General features: G+C 42.7%; 3 protein-coding genes across 3 annotated transcripts; 2 read left to right on the plus strand and 1 right to left on the minus strand.

Moving 5' to 3' along the window:
* Positions 1 to 128: 128 nt before the first annotated feature.
* On the plus strand, positions 129 to 6,393 carry LOC109642346 (medium-chain acyl-CoA ligase ACSF2, mitochondrial-like). Its single transcript, XM_069524597.1, has 16 exons — positions 129 to 398; positions 1,148 to 1,349; positions 1,803 to 1,931; positions 2,118 to 2,171; positions 2,324 to 2,442; positions 2,867 to 3,029; positions 3,657 to 3,752; positions 3,835 to 3,986; positions 4,075 to 4,166; positions 4,256 to 4,332; positions 4,430 to 4,537; positions 4,607 to 4,758; positions 4,840 to 4,981; positions 5,082 to 5,192; positions 5,269 to 5,337; positions 5,450 to 6,393. The coding sequence occupies exons 1-16, from the start codon at positions 283 to 285 to the stop codon at positions 5,498 to 5,500; spliced, it is 1,833 nt and encodes a 610-aa protein (XP_069380698.1). The 5' UTR covers positions 129 to 282; the 3' UTR covers positions 5,501 to 6,393.
* On the minus strand, positions 5,753 to 15,026 carry ndel1b (nudE neurodevelopment protein 1-like 1b). Its single transcript, XM_020107082.2, has 9 exons — positions 14,846 to 15,026; positions 11,699 to 11,795; positions 9,720 to 9,873; positions 8,486 to 8,634; positions 8,224 to 8,360; positions 7,950 to 8,117; positions 7,770 to 7,861; positions 7,486 to 7,631; positions 5,753 to 7,356 (listed from the first exon to the last, which is right to left on the minus strand). The coding sequence occupies exons 2-9, from the start codon at positions 11,782 to 11,784 to the stop codon at positions 7,266 to 7,268; spliced, it is 1,023 nt and encodes a 340-aa protein (XP_019962641.1). The 5' UTR covers positions 11,785 to 11,795; positions 14,846 to 15,026; the 3' UTR covers positions 5,753 to 7,265.
* Positions 15,027 to 16,200: 1,174 nt separating this feature from the next.
* Positions 16,201 to 17,209, plus strand: LOC109642347 (RING finger protein 222). Its single transcript, XM_020107079.2, has one exon. The coding sequence runs from the start codon at positions 16,396 to 16,398 to the stop codon at positions 17,029 to 17,031; it is 636 nt and encodes a 211-aa protein (XP_019962638.2). The 5' UTR covers positions 16,201 to 16,395; the 3' UTR covers positions 17,032 to 17,209.
* Positions 17,210 to 18,839: the final 1,630 nt, after the last annotated feature.

Below are 18,839 nucleotides of genomic sequence, written 5' to 3' on the forward strand. Positions count from 1 at the left end.
TTTAAACTTTTAAAAGTTTAGGTTATGCAGCCACATGCATAGGAAGTTTCTGTAGCAAACATGTTTCCACAAGACAGGCGGAAAAACTGCTGTTAGGCATTTACTTGACGTAGTAAAAAATCGTCAGTCATTAGCCAGCGAGGATAGGGGAAGGTTAAAGTTTAAGTTGAACCTGAACAACCAGATACGCAGGTAGAGCCAGCTCATTTTAAAACCTGGTGCATTTATATATCTGAGAGTATTTAGATCCCGCTGACACAAATTAACTGTGTCATAGAACCGATGTCCGCATTTATCTATTACTCGGTGCTGAGGTCTTCTGCTCACACACTCAGATCCGTGGATGCACTCAAACGCAGCAGGACACTGAAAACATGCAGCACGACCTTGCTCCGATGGTAAGTTTATTCTCTTCAGTGTTCAAATTGGGGCACCGACACATTTAGCAAATATGTTTGGTTTGGTGACATGTTTACTGATCAACTGGTGGGTAAAGTCAGGACACACGTTTGTGTTACATAATCTATACATTTACGCAACGAGTCGTGCGTAAAAGCGCATGTTCAAATCCACACACAAACACCAAGTGATTTAAACACATTTAAAACAACATCATCGGCCAGTATCACTTTATGTTCTATTGTTAAACTTCCACCTCACAGATACAAACGTTTCCGGTGCAGCCATACATCCTATGCTTTTGTATTTGTGTGCATGTTGTTAAATGTGTGCTCACGGATCAGATGCATGTTTGTGATTCTTGAGACTTTTTTCACAACGTCCAGCTGCGCAAATGAATGCTGCGTCCATGTGCAGGTGGGAAACGTGGAACATCAGGCAATTCGATGATTTCAAGTGTGATATCAACATGGGAAAATGTTTTTCCAGACATAACAGCTCAAACACTTCAAGATGGGAATATTTACTAACTTTGTGTTATTCTATAAATATACTGACTATAGATGAAATGAAATGCACATTAGTGTTGTGTGTGTTCCCCTGTCAAAACATGTCCTCCTCTCATTAGAGTCTATAATGTAGAGGACAGATAATCAGTGGGTATTCTATCCAAAAAGATGCAGTTAATTGTTCATGTCTAATCACTGCCCATGCTTAGTATTTGGCTCCTGTGTCTTTTCCCCTGCAGTGCCAGGTCGCTCCATGTGGACAGTCGTCCTCTCAAACCCTCTCTGACCAGCAGCTACGTGCATGGCACCTCCTCCATCTCTCTGCTCTCCCAGACTGTGAGCCAGAGCCTGGACGCCACGGTGGAAAAGTGGCCTGACCGTGAAGCTGTGGTTTTGCTGCAGGACGGCATTCGGAAAACCTTTGCACAGTTTCAGCAGGATGTGCGTCTTGAGCCTTCAACTTTGGCTTTCAGGAGCCATCATACCCATCAACATTTAAACATAACTGTGTAACAAATGATTAAATAGGATAAATAGCTGCAATGATCCAATCATGTCAGGTCGTCTATTTTTCTAATAACCGATAAATGCAACTTGTTTGTATCTGTTTGTTTCAGTGTTCATTTTGCAAGAAGAAAAGAAAAATACTTGTTTGACCTTTCAACACTTGATAGAATCACATGTAGTCCTCAGATTCAGAATGTACCTCCTTCCTTGAAACTATTAATCTGGTTAATCAACGGCTTTGAATCAAGCAAATTTAGTTTCATGATGTAAATGTTGGTTCTTTTCTGCTGTTTTTATAATTATTATTATTATCATTAACGTATTTATTACACTGCACGATGCAGCTCTGATTCTGTTTTACTGATTTTTTTTTTTAACTTGGTGCAGGTTGACAAGGCGGCTGCAGGTCTCCTCGCTTTGGGCATGAAGCGAGGCGACCGACTGGGAGTTTGGGGACCCAACACATATGAATGGATCCTTTTCCAGTTCGCTTCAGCCAAGGCTGGAATCATACTGGTCAGTTTTGTCTTTCAATCTGCAGAGTGAGCAGAACACTGAACACATCACATGGAGCCGTTCTGTAGTTGTTTGTTTATGTTTCCCAGTATGAACCCCTATACACAACATGATGTAAAGTTATGTGTTATGAGAAGGCCTTTGAGAACTGTGTGGTGAGGAGCTGACTTTAAACTGTCCTTGCAGGTGTCATTGAACCCAGCCTATCAGGTGAAGGAAGTGGAGTTTACTCTAAAGAAGGTAAAGCTTGTCCGGGCATGAGCCTTATTGCAAGACCACATAGCTCACTTACTGTAACGACACTAAAATACAAACATTGGTACATTTTCTACTTTCATGTGAACAAATTCCTTTGACATATAAATGTCACAGAATGAATATGTTGTGCCCAGGTCCAGTGTAAGGCAGTGATCTGCCCCACTCACTTTAAAACCCAGAAGTTCTGTGAGATGCTGAGGGAGATCTGCCCAGAGATCGACTTGACATCAGCCGGTATAATCAAAAGCTCCAGGCATGACAGATTTTTTTGAAGATCTTCTTAAGACACATGCTCTTCATCTAATTTCAGCTTTTGGAACTAGAACAGCACTCAGTAGCGTGCATACCTCCACCAAGGCCCAGCTTATGGAACTACATTTAAATTCACAAGATCAATTTTTTGGGAGAATTGTTTTTGAAAGTTCTCGAAAAATACACAATGTTAAAGAAAGGGTGAAAAACGTCTTGATCTAAAATCTATAACGAATCATTCTGCTAAGTTTCGTGATCACCCCTCCAGTAGTTTTTCTGTAATCCTGTTGACTAACAAAAAAACCCATTCGATAACATAACCTCCTCTGCAGAGCTCATAGGGTTCAATAAATTCTTCACAATGGACACGGTTCACAGTTGTAGTTTTTCTGGAATGTAATATACAGATCCTGTCTGTCTGACAGGTTGCCAGACTTGCGAATGGTGATTTTGACTGACAGCAGACAGCCAGGGATGCTCCACGTAGACGATGTGATTCAAGCAGGAGAGAGTCGGCACCACAGAGAGCTGATGGAGCTACAGAGCAAGCTGTCCTTCGATGACCCTATCAACATCCAGTTCACTTCAGTAAGCATCTCCGCTTTAGCTCTTTGTGGCGTTGACTCACATGACGCTGGAAGCATTCCCTTGAGATTCTGAATCGTGTTGACACGTTCGCATCGCAAATTTTCTGCAGTGTCGACCGCTTCACATTTATTTTATTACACTGTAAAAGTGTTCAGCTGGATTCAGATCCGATGACTGTGGCCGTTGAAGATCTGTGAACTTCTTCTTTGTGACAGGATCAATTGTCATGCTAGAATTAACCACTAAACAATCTTTGCTGCCTACAAAAGCAAATGAGACAATAAGGGAGACCATGGGCGGTTATCAATCACACAGCAGCAAAAAGATACATAACCTCATCACTATGCATCCTGCAAACAGCCATTTGTCCTTTTTTCACCCATTCCAACAAAATGCACATGCTGGCCAGACTGAGGGACAGACAGTGGAAACACTACTGCTTTTGTCCACAGAGGCGCCAAGCTCCACTAAAATGAAAAGTTCCCTGTCGGGGCTTTAACTGTGGCCATCAAACGATGCACATGCCGAGGAACAATACTCAGATCAGTTGTAGCATTCAGAAGATAATTGATTGGTATTAAGGTGATTAAAAGATGATTCAGACTGAGGCATGTTTTCTTGTTTTAGGGCACTACTGGAAGTCCAAAAGGATCTTCTCTTTCCCATCACAATATTGTAAACAATGCCTACTTCGTGGGTCTGCGAATGGGTTACGCATCCAGAGTAAGTCCATATTTGCTTCTTGCTTTAAAGGGGACCACAAACAGTGAAATGTGAGTAATATTGTGTTATGTGTTTGCATCAGCCTCAGGTGCGAGTGTGTTTACCTGTGCCCATGTACCACTGCTTCGGCTCTGTGCTCGGAGGCATGACTATGGCAGTGCACGGCGTCACGCTTGTCTTCCCTGCTCCTGCCTACAGCGCTCAGGCTAATCTCAAGGCCATTCAGAGTGAAAGGTACGACTGAAAATTCGTCACCCAAAAGAGTTTTAAATTCATACCATCATCCACTTTCACTGACTGCGCCTGTTTACCGTTACTCAAGGTGCAATGTCGTCTATGGCACTCCCACAATGTTCATCGACTTGCTCAGCCAACCAGATTTACACAAGTATGAGTTGTCATCGGTTGAAGCTGGTGAGAATTGCAATGGTTAAAACTTCGTCATAATCAATTGGGTTGGATGTTCAGCCATCATTTGAGGCATCCCGTTTTTTGTGTGTCAGGTATAATGGCAGGTTCTCCGTGCCCCCCTGAGGTTGTGAAAAAACTGAAAACAGACATGAACATGAATGAGATAACGGTGAGCATCCACATGTCCTGTACATTTTCAAACAAAGCAAACTCCTTACAGTTATCCCTCCACCATGAAGAAACACATATCCGTCATGTTTTGACAGATAGGTTATGGAACCACTGAGAACAGCCCCATCACATTTCTGGGATATCCAGGAGACAGCGATGAGCTCAAGATGAATACTGTTGGATGTATCATGAGCCACACTGAGGTATGCCCTTCTCCCCCTTGCAAGGTTTATCCCTGATATAAGCTACTTACAGTAAAACTATAACCACAGGCGAAAGTGGTGGATCCCAATTCAGGGGAGATCGTCCCTCTGGGGGCACCGGGAGAGCTGCTGATCCGAGGCAGCTGTGTCATGCTTGGGTACTGGGACGACCATGAAAAAACCAGAGAGGTGATCTCCCAAGATCGCTGGTACAGGACCGGGTAAGATGAATGTTGACTGATGAAAGAACGGTTACAGATGTATGAGATGTTATTGGCTTATCATACATGCAAATTCCGCAGTGACACAGCTAGCCTGACTAGTCTGGGATACTGCCGGATTGAGGGACGTATTAAGGACCTGATCATCCGTGGAGGGGAGAACATCTACCCTGCTGAGATAGAACAACTACTCTACACACATCACCAAGTGCACGAAGTGCAGGTAAGAGTCACAACCAGTGGAGGGCAGCAAAGTATCTGTAAATAGTTAACATTTAATCCATGGAGAAGTCACATCAATGTGTTCTGTTTCTGTTTCTGAGGTGGTTGGAGTGAAAGATGAGAGGTTGGGTGAGCAGGTGTGCGCCTGCATCAGGCTGAAGGAAGGTCAGACCTGCAGCCCAGAGGAGATTAGAGCGTTCTGCAAAGGACAGGTGATAAATGAAACCAACATGTGTCTGGACACAGTTGTACACTGTGTGGTCTGATGTGTGTTTTCTGTTTTTCTAGATTTCTCACTTCAAAATCCCACATTACGTGATCTTTGTAGACAGCTACCCCCTGACTGCCTCTGGAAAGGTAACTTCTGCACCAATAGTTAAATGGCCAAACCATCAATATGTGTGAGATGATTTTTGATTTGAAAAATTTAAACTAAGAGCGCTGCTTCCTTGTTTTTTTTTTTTTGTAGATCAAGAAGAACATATTAAAGCAGGATATGGAGAAGAAACTCGACCTTTAATTTGTAGACTGATGAAGTCTGGAAGCAGAGAGTCATGCATTTTGTACCAAGAACTTAAATGGGCCTATAACACTGATTTGTTTCTAGGTTTTTCCATATTATTAAGTTTTATGTTTTAAAAAATTAAAACCTTTAATCTCAATTCTTCATTATTAATGATCGTTATCATAGTTGTTGATCACGGCTGCAAATTTGGGCCTAAATTCTCCAGGAAATCTCCAGTAATTGGACTTTGTGAATATGACACAATAGTTTATTATCATCTCAGTCTTTATTTACTTAAACAATTTTGACAAACAATTTGATATCGTAACAGTGACCTTAGCCACTGTTCAATAGTAAAACTCGTTATATGAACACATGCCATACAGAATCTGAAATAAATAGGACCTTAATGCCAAATGTCCGTATGTACAACGTGGAGCTCGGCAAAATTACCATCCCTGCAAGCTCTGTACACTGATGGTAGAACGCACTTATGTAACAGGCTCATAGTGACATCTCAAAGCTGAAGCGTTCAAATATGAAACAAGATTTCAAAATGGTAACACAAAGGTTTGAAAGAAAGAAATGCATCAACAAAATTCTGGGTTGTAAAATGAACGTCTAATAAAAATCTAAGAGTCAAGTCAAATTATGAGATGCTCAGCACAACGAGCTGCATGACACAAAGGCTAAACTTTACCAACATACACCAGCCAAAGTAAACGAACAGTCTCGTAGAGGATCCTCCATTTGTTTTAAGTATGCATGTGTTTTATAAAATTTAATTCACCCACTCATGTTGCTAATGCACCGTGCCATTACATCAGAATGTGGTAAATGAGCCAGTCACAACACATGAAAAAAGAAAATCTATGCATCAAACATTAAAAAAAAAAAAAAAAAAAAAAGGCAAAACTGTTCCCCTCAAATTGCCAACGCATGTACACAGAGGAAACACAGCAAGAGGAGCAGTTTGTTTAAGTGCGGGTTTAACCCAAAGGACAGAACCAGCGCGGAGACTACTTCCAAACCAATTACAGCAAGTAGCCAGTAACAAGAGGAAAGACGGCGCTACAGCTACATGGCTTTGAATGATCAACATTCACTTCAGTCGTTAATACAGGGCCCCTACTACGTCTCTCCAACCCCACTTTAAATATGCACACATGCAGGAAAATTGCAAATAAAAATTGTTGCATTTTAAAGCATACTGTGAGATAAATTAGTTAATATAAACATATCCCTTTTTAAATATAATACATTCTAAATTAAAATAAGTTCAACTGTGCAATTAAAGTGAAAATACAGGAAAGAAAAAAAAAAAGACGATTAAGAGGAAGCTGAAGTCTGTTGAAGACCTTTTGTCGGGGGGTAGAATTTTTCAAATGAACAGTGGAACTAGAGACAGATCCACTTCAGAGTGGACATCTAGAGAGCAACACATTGCCATGACATTCATACAAGCACAGTACAGTGCAGCATTAGGCACATGCAAGTGGTAGGAACGTGAGCACAAAACACTGTGCACCTACTCACAGATGCATTTACAGCTGCAAACTGGAGGCAGGTTCATTGTATAGTCGAGCCTCTTCCACACATCAGGTTCAAAAATGCACAATCCCAAACAGGCAAACGCACACATCACTCTCGCTCTCACAAACACACACACACACACACACGTGCACACACAATGTAATGGTCTTTCAAGTGTCCTCTCTGTTCCCACGCCGTGATGGGGGGATAAGAGTTTCAGTGGAGGTCTGTGTGACATGGGGACACCTCACACACTAAGAGGCAGCATGCCTGGTGGAGACACAGCCCTGGATGGCGCCATGGAGGTCAAGGAGCTTGGGTCCAATCCATTAACAGTCCTACAGTTGCCAAGTACATACATAACATTAGCAGACGCCAACAAACACACACAACACCAGGTGTAATACACTGGCTATTTTCTGCACATTCAGTTTGTGCTGTGAGCTTTTGTGTAGCCAAGGACTCACGTTTTATCGTAGTAAGAGGTATGTAGAGAGTGAGAGAATTTGGTGGCATTGCTGTTGATGAGTGTGCTGCTGTCAGACGAGTAATTTTTCCTTGCTGCCTGATCTTTGGCAAAGTTCCTACAGGCTGCGAGCTTGGACTCCAGGGCCTGGAGACAAAATAGGAAACAGAATCTGGTTTTAGCCTTGATACAAATATATTTCTGTTTGTTCTGTACCTGATGAGACAGTGTTTCTAAGCAACCAACAATATATCCAATAAAGATTTTAGAAGGATTCATTCCTACCCCGACTTTTCTCAGGAGATCACCAACGATGTTAAGTGCTGAAAGTCTTGCAGAAGGAGTGAGGGAGGAGCTGCCACAGCCATTGGTCAAAGCTAGAGGAAACAATAACAAGCTGATTAGTACACACAGCAGTTTGATTTCCATCTACTGTGTTGAAATATTAGAAAGATTAGTCCTCACCTTTCGGGCTGATGAACGGGTGATCTATGCTCTTTCCTATAGGTGTGGCTGGGAGGGACAAAGAGGCCTGCACTGCAGAATCTATCTTGTCGATGTCTAAGGTGGGTGAGCTGGGTGCTGACATCCTATCCGTCGTCCGCTCCCTCACTGCCAGCTCCTGTCTGAGGTCTGCAGGAGACAAGAGTCAAACTCATGAAATGCTACTCCTCTAATCCTTGCACAGGTGATACTGCCTGTGAAAAAGGGCAGGGTGGATTGTGTGCTTTGTCTTTACCTCGTGCTTCATCTTTCAGCCGCTGCACAGACACTAGAAGCGACTCCTTCTCATCCAGCTCGCTCTCAAGGAAGGCGTTTCTCTCAATAGCCTGGTTTAAACGGCCCTCGAAGTCCTCCAGAGACACTATTGTGGCCCTGCACATAGAAACAAGAGGAACCACTGTTAGCTTTTGCCTTGTATTAAATTGGCAGAAGAAAAAATGTTGAGCCTTTAATTTCAGTTTGCCACAACACCCTATAACAAACAGTCTCCCTCTGACCTTTTGGCTCTCTCCAGGTCGTCGTTAGCCTGCTCAAGCTCACGGACGTATTTGTGGAGTTGCTCCTTGATGCTGCGCGTCTGGCCCAGATCATCCTCTAGCATAGATATCTGTTTGTAGCTCTGGGCGTAATGCTGCTCCAGCTTCTCCTGATAGAGAAGGAAACAGTGAAGAAGAGCGAGTGAGTGTATGTGAGAAAGAAGAAATCAAAAGAACCTTTTGCTATTTCATGCATCGTACAAGAATAATAATATTTTTTTCTTCATTTATACATCATTTTACAAAAACAAGTTTACAATGTGCTTCACAAACATAGAAACAGAAAACGTACATACGAAGAAATCTCGTTAAAAGCCATATTATAAAAATGTGTCTTTAAACAAGATTTAAAAGAAAACCAGTTTCACGCATTACCGTGAGAACCAAAAGCAGTTGATCTGCAGATCTGAGATCACAAGCAGGTATGTATGGTATTAGAAGGTCAGGGATATAAGAGGAGGCAAGGCTGCTAAGATATATTAAAACTAGCCATACAATTGTAAAATCAGTTCTGAGCGTGACAGGCAGCCAGTGCAATGAGGCGAGAATGGGGATGATGTGTTTATGCTTTCCAGTTTTTGTAAGAACTCTGGCTGTGTTATTTGGAACAAGTTAGAGACAGTTGATAGTACAACTGTCATTAAAGGGGAATCTGGTGAATTACAAGGTCATGAGATGGCTAGGAAAGATGTTCTTCCACATTATTTGACTATCAAAGGGCTTCTTTGTTCCCTGGACAGGCCCAGTGGCTCATCTGCTCTATGGTACTTCACAGTGCTGTCAGTGGCGGGGCTGCATGCCTGGAAAGCATGATTCACTTTCTCTCTGACTCATTTATACAGTTCATCTTAAGCATTAGCTTCTGCGAGCATGCTCACAGTTACGACAGCAATGACTTAAGGAGCACAGTGAAACTTCTGGCAGGTGGTGAAGTCTGCTCTGATAAAACTTGTCCTTGGAGTTTTCTATTTTCTTCTTCCTTATCCTGACATCCAATTAAGAAGTGCAGGAGGATTATGTAACAACATTCTCTATTGACACCTACTACACAAATCGGATGTTGGACCTTGCACTCCAGCAGAGCAGATGACCTCCGATGTAACCACTAATTACTTTATCAGTGTCGTAACCCACAGACCGCAAAAGCAAACCAATCCAAGGCAAAACCTCACAGCAGGTCCCTGGGCACAGTTACCTTGAGGTTGGTCACCTCGTTCTTCAGTCGCTCATTCTCAGTTTGTAGGTCTCGAAGGCGGTGTTCGGCCTGGGTGAGCTGCGCCTCCAACTCAGCCTCCAGTTCTCGGCTCCCCTCCTGGAACTCCTGCAGCTCTTCCTGTGCATCATGGCAGCTGGATGGTACACACACAAACAATGACTGTCAATTACAAGCTCCCCTGTTCATCGTCCCGACATTCAATTGTGTAGAGCTGACTGGCTGAATGGGCTCTAGAAGAGCGGCGGCCTTTTGTCCTGTAAGATGAGCCAGGCTTGTTCTGGTAGCTTTACCTCCACTGGCCAGAAATAAACCTGCACAAAAAGCCAGGGAGATATTCGTAGATTTTTAACCTGCAGTTCTACCTCTGCCAAACAGGAGATAGTGTGGCGGCAGCAGCAGCTCAGCATTGTCGAGTTAGATGTTCTAAATATACAGCTCTGACGAGACAGCTGAACTGTGACAGAAGGTGGTCGGGAAGTAACAGAAAAACAGGCCTGCTGTCATGCGTCTGTAGACAGGGGGTTAAAGGTCAGGGGTAAGGACAAAATGAGGGGGTAAGGAAACAGGATGTGAGTAGATGCTGGTCAGCGCTGACAATTCAGAAACCTTTTGGGAAAAACACACAACTTATTACCTTGTTTCTATCTCTTTAAGTAACTATGTCCATGCAGAGTAGGAAGGAAAACTAAGTTTGGTGATATTATCTCAGTATTTAGAGAGTCTAAACTGACCCTGACTTGTCCGCCTGTGGTGTGAAAACATGGTTCAAACTGCTCTGAGATCAGCTGACCTCCGCTGGTATAATGGCCTCTCAGTGGCTCTACAACGCAGTGGAATCCATGAATCAGTTGTTGTGCCGGCCCACACATACCAGTGCCACAGAGGCTGCTTCATCAGCACGCTGGGCTGTATAACTTCCCAGTTTGACTACAGAGAGACGTCTGCCCTCGCACTGGCTTACCAGCAGATCAGAACAACATGTGTGACACAGAGCAGCATAAATCATAAAAATGACTTCAAGGAGATAACTTCTTAGAAGGTAACTAATGAACACAGCATGGTGGCATTGTGTTTGCTGTAAAAGTGATATGCACCAGAACATGTGTGACACAAGCCATGGCTAACAATTTAGTTGAAGTGATTTTTCCATGCGCTGATGTTCCAGTCCTACACTCTGTGCCCACAGCAGGAGTTTCCAGGATTTAAACCCTCTCTGTGCAGTTTTATGCTTCCTCCAAGGAACGATGGGCCCCCAAATTCCACAAATAGAAAATACAGACAGACCCAGTTCAACAAAGATCTTACACAACTCTCATAAGCGCCACTGCTCCCGATCACCAGCATATGCTGTGGTTTCTGTTTAAGAAATCAAAGAGGTAGTCATTTCCTCCTGCGTAAGCCACAGCTGTTTGTGGGCACAGACTTTTAAAGAACATGTCTGCTCATTTGCCTTATATGGCTAAATACAGTGTTTTTGTGATCAAACTTTTAAAGTGAATATTTGACAACAGTTGGTTGGAGATAATGAGAAAATTATTGTGCATTAACATCTTTCACGACTACAACCAGATATTCAGCAAACTAGCATCAGCCTATGTTTTACGTAAGAGTGGGTAGTAACAACTTTTTAAACTAAAGTCTCTTGATGTTCGGGAGTTAAAAGGTTTTTCTACTGTCTGAAATTGAATTCAACGTTTCTTGAAACACAAATTCAATTTCATAAATTCAATAACACAAATAAACTATGACACATTGTTACGTGACCCAATTTTCAAGAATGAGCTGAGTAAATAATCATTAAAATTCATGTAGAAAAGACTGAGAACAGAAGATATCGTCTATATTCATGAATTAACATGTACAGTTCAGGACAAATGATTCATGTCAACTCACCCAAGCAAAGAAATTCAACAGAGATATTTGATCTCGTCACAGGAGAATTCATTTGAGTCGCCTACCTTTTCTTATATTTGAGGGCTTGTGACTTCCAGTAATCAACTTCCTCATCCTTTGACGAAAATTTGGGAATCATCTCTGTGTCCATGTCAGGGCAACCTGAGGATTAAATTCACAAATTAATTAGGCTCACAATGATTTGCATTAGTTAATAGTTTATATGAAAACGATGCGAAGTCAATGCTCATGAGGTTAAAAGAAGTAATCTAGAAAAGGAAAGACCATCAGGGGACTCAAACATGGCACAACACTATTTAGATCCTCTGGCATGCAGTCAGGTGCAGTGCATTCCCTTCTAATCTCAGGGCTGAGCATCCAGATACATCAAGATTAGAAATATCTCTCATTCCTAATAGGAGAACATAACATAACACTAGAACGACACTTGGTTAAATGCATAGCTCCACCAAGGCCCAACAGTTTCCTCATGAAAACACATTTAAATTAGCTGGATCCAGACTTTTTATCTGGATCTGCTGATTCTGCACCAAATTCAACACACTTACATGAATTATTCTCTGAGAAATCAACACCCTTTCTCGCAATGTTCAAGAAAGAGGGGTCGTTCCCTGGGTCACCGCTCCACAAAATGTCATGAAAATCAGTGGAGTAGTTTTTGCATAATCCTACTAAAAAAATTAAATAGACTGAAACCCAGATGAAAACATAACGTTTGTGAAGGTAAATCCGTTCCTCGTAGTTCCTCATGAATCAGTGACTCAGTCTCCAATGAAAATACTTAATGAAATACACTGACTGATTGGCCGACATAACAAACCAGTCCATCAACTGTGACCAGCCTCTGAGACTGGCCCCAGAAAGAGAAGTCATGACTTCACCATTACATTTAATTAAACCTCCCAACAGCTCATCCCTATGATGTCACTTATCAGAGCTACTCAGAGCCGTCTGCTGTGGCCTGTTCTGACGTTATAAAAAGCTTTTCCTCTTCCCTTTCTTCTCTTTACTAGAGAAACGTTCCTGTTTTCTGGTGAGCTACTAAAATCTGCCTCCCTGTGTTCTGTGTGGCAGAATTCAAATTATTTAACAACAGTGTGAGTGTGTGTGTGTGTGTGTGTGTGTGTGTGTGTGTGTGTGTGTGTGTGTGTGTGTGTGTGTGTGTGTGTGTGTGTGGTGGCATAACTGCTGCCCACAGTAATGTCATTGGTGTAGCTCCAGGAGTATTTATACCTGAGCTCACTAGGATTTCCTGCAGACAGGTTATTTATAAATCTTGGGGAACCTGGTTTTATTTATTGTGGCCACACTAGCCTGGGTTGGGCTTAGACAAGGAAATGTTGTTTTTTCTCTTTCCAAGAAGAGGACTGAGACCCAGACTCAGGGCCGCCCGCTCGTCCCTTTACACATTCCTCTGAGATGGCGTCATCAACAATTTCCTCGCTGCAGACCCCTCACGTGTCAGTACACTACTGTGGAAATCTCAAAGGAAACTGGAAACCCGAACAACATAAGGGAGGAGACGGAGAAGTTGACATAACATGTTACTTAAGGAGAGTAGTGAACTCTCTCCAGGGAATAACCCAAGATGTATTTTCATCTGACGATAAGCAGAGACGAGAAATTCCAGCTAGTCTAGCAAATGTAACAGATATCTACTTATTAAGAAGAGGAACGTGATCCGGTGTTTTGTGGGTTCCCCTGGTATGTCTCTGAGCGACAGCAGACTGTTTCCATGGTGATTCAGATCTAGGATAAACACGGCTGCTTAGCTCACTGACAGGATCATTAAATCATCTGACAGAGGTGTACCCCTGTCAGAGCTATTTCACATACGCAGTACATACTGTATGACGACTGACCTCCACTGTGCCAGTAACCTAGCACATCATTCTAAATGAGACGAAAAGCTTCAGCTGTATCACGTAACGACGCTGAGACTCTGACAGAGGACATGACAGCTCCTGCTCTATCTTTCATTCCAGCATCCTTTGGAGAGGTGTCAGTTTGACCCTCTGATCTATCTGTCTGCTGCAGGGCCCAGGGCCCAAAGCCAGCAGACATGGTGCAGGGGACATTTCACTATCTGTGTGTGGAGACCTCTGGAAACTACAGACAAGGGAAGGTAGTAGTGAAAAGAAACATGTTTCCTTTCTCGCATCCTAGTCAACATCCTCTTTTTTCTGCTGTGGATGACTCAGTGCTTACTAAGAAATGTAAGCACTGACTCTGATGGTGTCACTTCTCTATATTTGAGGCCCGACGGAGGGGTGAGCTGGACTGTAACACTTTTTTTTTCTAACTATGAACAAATTGTTCTCATGTTAGCTTTCAAGACATATTGGGACTAAACTGTGTAAAGATATGGCTTATTTGTCTATGACTACATTTCTGAAAACACTTTCAGTTCAATCTTGCATTCTATTTATGTCAAGTCATTCTCCTTTTCCTTTATAAGTTGTTTTTTTTCACTTTATACATATTTACAATCGTATTTGTTACGTAGCATATGTGGTGAAAATGATCCATCAATGATAGGCTGTTATGATAACACAAATTAGGAATGGGTGATATGATAACATTGCTAAACATTACAAATGCTAATTTACATTGTCTTTTTGGTTTGATCTAATGTGAACAATAATAAGAGCTACAGTTGGTTGATATTCCACAGATCTGGTCCATATTTCATTTGTATTTTGTTGGTGTGTTATAGATGAGTAGCAGGAGGACGGGCAGGGTTTTTTGCCAAAGAAGTTCAATATAATTAAAGAAATTAAAGTTAAAAATCTACGGTGGGAGGCTCTACTGTAAATATCATTCACCATTAATAACTGGTTTGTAAAGTTGAGCCATGATAAACATGTTTCATGAAGAAAATGAGCCTGAACATGAAAAACCATGAACACTCTTCAGGTCAGATAACCTGGAGCGGGTTGTCATTTAGCTGCTGCTGTCATCGTGTTGTGTGGTTGTTCGGGTCAAAACATATGAAACCTGGTGTTTTACAGCGATGACATAAGAACAATAAACGTATAAAATGTGAGAACATGACGCAAGAATCGAGCCTGGAACCGAGCGTCACGATGAACACACACACACACACACGCGCACGCAGGAGCCACGGGGGGACGTGAACACGACACCACGACACCGACGAGTCGACCGCAGTTAGAAACACATGACAGTACCTGCTCATGTCAAAGGAGTGAGTCCGTCCTCAGATTCTGCGTCTTTACGTCCAACACACACACGCTTCCGCCTCGTCCCGGCCTCCGCTGACACTGGGCTGCCTGAGCTCCGTGTTTAGGAAACTGCCAACGCGTCTCCCGGAAGAGACGTAAGGTCCTGACGATGCACGTACGCGCTGACGTAACTCACGTTGACGTCAGAAATGGGTAGGGCCGGTACAGAAGTAGACGTAAGAGATAGGACACACGACTGGTATAGAAGTAGATCTAAGAGATGGGATACAGGGCTTGTATGGATGTGGCTCTACTGGATGAAAACACAGGACTGATATACAATCATGTACCAGATAGGACGCAGTGCTGATACAGAAGTAATTCTACTAAATACAACACAGGGCAGGTGTACAAATATATACTAGATAGGACACAGGGCTGGTATAGACGTAGGTCCACTAGATGAAACTAAAGGGCTAGTATAGACGTAGAGAAGATACAGGGCTGGCATAGACCTACTAGATGGGAGACATGGCTAGTATAGAAGGGGACACATGGCTGGAATAAAAGTAGATACTAGATAAAACACAGGGCTGGTATAGAAGTAGATAGTATTATAAACTACTATAAATCTGATTTAACAGGAATATTTGGGCGAGATTTTAGTTTTCAACAGTAAACTTCATGTTGAAATGATATATTTAAAAAAAAACATGATTTTTTTATTATGAATATCAAAGTATAGTAATTATCTAAAATGCTAAAATTCTCGTTAAAAAGTTTATTTTCTGTTTTCTAACATATGTTTTCAAGCAAAACCTCTGTAACTAGGCTAAGTGTTTGAAAACATTCCAGTTCAGTCTTGGGCTATTGATGTCACGTCATCCTCTCTCTCTATTATAAACGGTTGTGTCATTTAAAGACTTAACTGTGGTCTACAACGTCAAATACCTGGAGTGTGACGACATTGATTTTGTTTTCCTAAATATTATGGTCCCCAGCCGCACCTTGTTTTGGATTTGCTACATCTAACTTCCACCACAGAGACCACAAGGGGGCATATGATGTCAGGTAATGAACCTCACACATGGGGAACGACTTTTCAAGTATAGCATTCGAACCTTAACCTACAGTTTTCTATTAATCTAATGTTGTACGAATAGAATTGAATGGAATTGAATATGGCCCAAGTTTAAAAATACATAATTCATAAATAAGAAAACGAGTGTATCCCCTAATTAATAAACTTGTCTCAGAGACGACACATCTCTAACCATCAGAGAAAGTCAGTTTCCTTGTCTGAAGAACGTGCAGTATGAACCAGCTTGGCCACTTGAAGTGCCAGTAATGTTTTGTAGAGACCCAATCAGTCAAGTCGGTGCAGCCTCAGGTGGCAGGCCCCGTTTTACAAGGCGTCGCTCTCGCCCCCACCCACAGTGAAGAAGAGAAGAGAACCGTGCGCTGAGGAAAAGGCAACTTGGAGCTGAACTTCACAGGACATTTACCGAAGGCTCCAATTTTAGACCGAATAATATTCTGGGGTTATTTTCCCCTCTATGGCATTTTACAAGGAGGGCAGCCAGGAGGACGCACAGGAGTGTCCAGTGTGCTATGAGTGTCTGTCAGGCACCGAGAGGACCCTGAGCTGCGGACATGTGTTCTGCCACGACTGCCTGGTCAAAACGCTGGTCAGCATCAACAGCATCAACAGCGATGGGAGCATCAGGGACACGATCGTTTGCCCCGTCTGTCGACACCTGACGTTCATCAGGAAGCAGAAGGAAGCGCTGGTGTCCCTCGCTGCGGACAAGGCTGCGCATGAAGCGCAGACCCTGGAGGTGCCTCTCCCGCTGCCGCAGGGGCAGCTCCAGAGCGCACGGCACACCTCCAGGGACACTTTGCCGAGGGGAGTGAACTGGATCGCTCGCTGCTTCAGGGGGATCTCGGAGCGAGCCCGTCGACAGAGGCTGATCAGCCCCGGCCACAACGCATCTCAGATCTTCATCATCAGCGCTGAGGGGCGACCCATGGCTGAGGACGATGCGCTCAGCGTGGTGATGACCGTGGTTCAGCCGCAGCGCAGGCGAAGGCGCAGGATTTGCACGACCGCACGGTGCCTCCTCATTTTGCTGTCGGCGTTTACTATACTCGCACTGGTGGCTGCAACTTTACCATGGATTTTATTGGCATAGTGCAGCGAATATTGACTGGACTACGAAGTGCCAATAAGGAGTGATGAACTGATATATATATTTTTAAATCTGTTGAATCCACAAATTCAACATCATCCATCAGCTATGCAATGAAGTGTGTGACAAAGTTTATTTGACTGCTCAAAGTAATCAGAACATTAAACTAATTTCCAGTTCAGGTCGTCTTTCTGGCAAGGTCCTCTCCCCTCTTGCATTTTAAGGAAAACTCAGGAGGTTTATTGGCGTGCCACTTGTTTTATGTGAATTACCAGGCAACAGTCTAAAGTAAAGCGAGGTTAGGAAAACCTTGACAACTAACACTAAGCTTATTGTTTTGCATTCCTGTCTGTGACAAGTTCTGCCTGTTTCATAAGGCACAAACATGCAGGGATGTGACACAAAGCACATCACAGGACATTCTCCAGATCTGTTTAAACAAGCAAACATGTAACAAGACAATTTACCGTTATTGGTGGTCATTGGATACTGGATTCCAAGCAGCACATTATACATTTCACATAAAGAAAAATTGTCAGACCTTAGTATGAAGACATTAGCTCGATCTGACAAGGAAGCAAAGTGTGGTTATGACCATGTTTGATCATTCAGGTTATCCTCTCTTCTCCTTACATCACAATAGAGAAGGTGTCTGAAATTAAATGAAACACCATCTCATCATTTCCATTTTGTGCTGTAATCTTAAACATGCAAATCAAATGGAAATGCATGTAATAACTGGATGGAGTTAATGGTCTTATCAGGGCCTTCTTCCCTTACAGCATGTGAGAGGCTTCCCTTGTGGTGTGTTCAAAGACACTGTTAACAGAGTCGCCTTTAAAACTCAAGTGAGAAATAATTGATGCAGTCTGAGGAGACTGGTTAAGATGAGCTGAGCCTGGTTGATTGCTGTAAGAAGACACGCTGCTGGTCTGTAGCATTAGATTACCACTGAAAACATATATATACAGTAGAGAGGGATTTATTCAGTTTAATTTAGGCATGAATGACAAGATAATGTGTGTTTTTATGGAAATCCATCTGTCAGTCGGTCTTAATCAAGGAGTTCATTTGTGGTTCAACATGTTTTCAACATATGTATGAGGAGTAACATTGTGTCAGTCAGCCTGAATGGGGAGGAGGATCAAAACAAACTCGTTCTCAGTGCGAGTGTCACCACCATCCTGTCAAACACTCCTGTAGTTTCCTCCTCCCTCAGCCATCCTGCTGGGCCAGTCCCACAGGTTACACTTTAGAAAAGGCCTCTGCTGTTTCAGCCCTGCCTGGTTTCTGCCTGAACAATTTGATGACACAGACTTTTTCCTCACAGTCCTGTTTTTGACTTTCAAGACCCAGATTAACCTCCCAAAACCAGAGGAGGCGATGGGTGAGGAGAGAATAATGGCAGGAATAAAATCAGGTCGAATTATGTAATATGCTGCTAAACCTATTCCTTAATTTATGGCAGTGTTGGAAGAAGTACTCTTCAGAAAAAGTATCAGTAAGACAGTGTACAAATATGTCATCACATATGTAATGGAGTCTTTCATCTACAGATGTAAATGCATGTTGATGGGTGTGGTATAGCCAATGTTTAAATGCTTGTAATTTGTTTGGCTCCTAAATTTACCGATGCAGCCAACATCGCTCACAACCCAAAACTTTTACTATGAAGGTGAGCGGTCTCTGTTTTCATCTGGATTTCCTTGTTCAATCTACATGGTACAAGTTGGATAAAGGAACAAGTTGTCCTGACTCGCCCTGAATTGCATTGTACGTCTTTATTGATGCAACAGCAAGATCACACCCAT

This window comes from Paralichthys olivaceus, chromosome 5 (genome assembly GCF_024713975.1).
Source record: "Paralichthys olivaceus isolate ysfri-2021 chromosome 5, ASM2471397v2, whole genome shotgun sequence".
Taxonomy (NCBI): domain Eukaryota; kingdom Metazoa; phylum Chordata; class Actinopteri; order Pleuronectiformes; family Paralichthyidae; genus Paralichthys; species Paralichthys olivaceus.

Bases quoted from the DNA above. Each gene is read 5' to 3' on its own strand.
- LOC109642346 (XM_069524597.1), top strand. From the start codon at position 283: ATGTCCGCATTTATCTATTACTCGGTGCTGAGGTCTTCTGCTCACACA. The intron at 3,987-4,074 runs GTACGACTGAAA...CCGTTACTCAAG, and splicing joins AAGGCCATTCAGAGTGAAAG to GTGCAATGTCGTCTATGGCA. The intron at 4,538-4,606 runs GTATGCCCTTCT...CTATAACCACAG, and splicing joins GTATCATGAGCCACACTGAG to GCGAAAGTGGTGGATCCCAA.
- ndel1b (XM_020107082.2), bottom strand. From the start codon at position 11,784: ATGGACACAGAGATGATTCCCAAATTTTCGTCAAAGGATGAGGAAGTT. The intron at 8,635-9,719 runs GTAACTGTGCCC...CTTCTCTATCAG, and splicing joins ACGAGGTGACCAACCTCAAG to GAGAAGCTGGAGCAGCATTA. The intron at 7,357-7,485 runs GTGAGTCCTTGG...TGGCAACTGTAG, and splicing joins ACCTCTTACTACGATAAAAC to GACTGTTAATGGATTGGACC.
- LOC109642347 (XM_020107079.2), top strand. From the start codon at position 16,396: ATGGCATTTTACAAGGAGGGCAGCCAGGAGGACGCACAGGAGTGTCCA.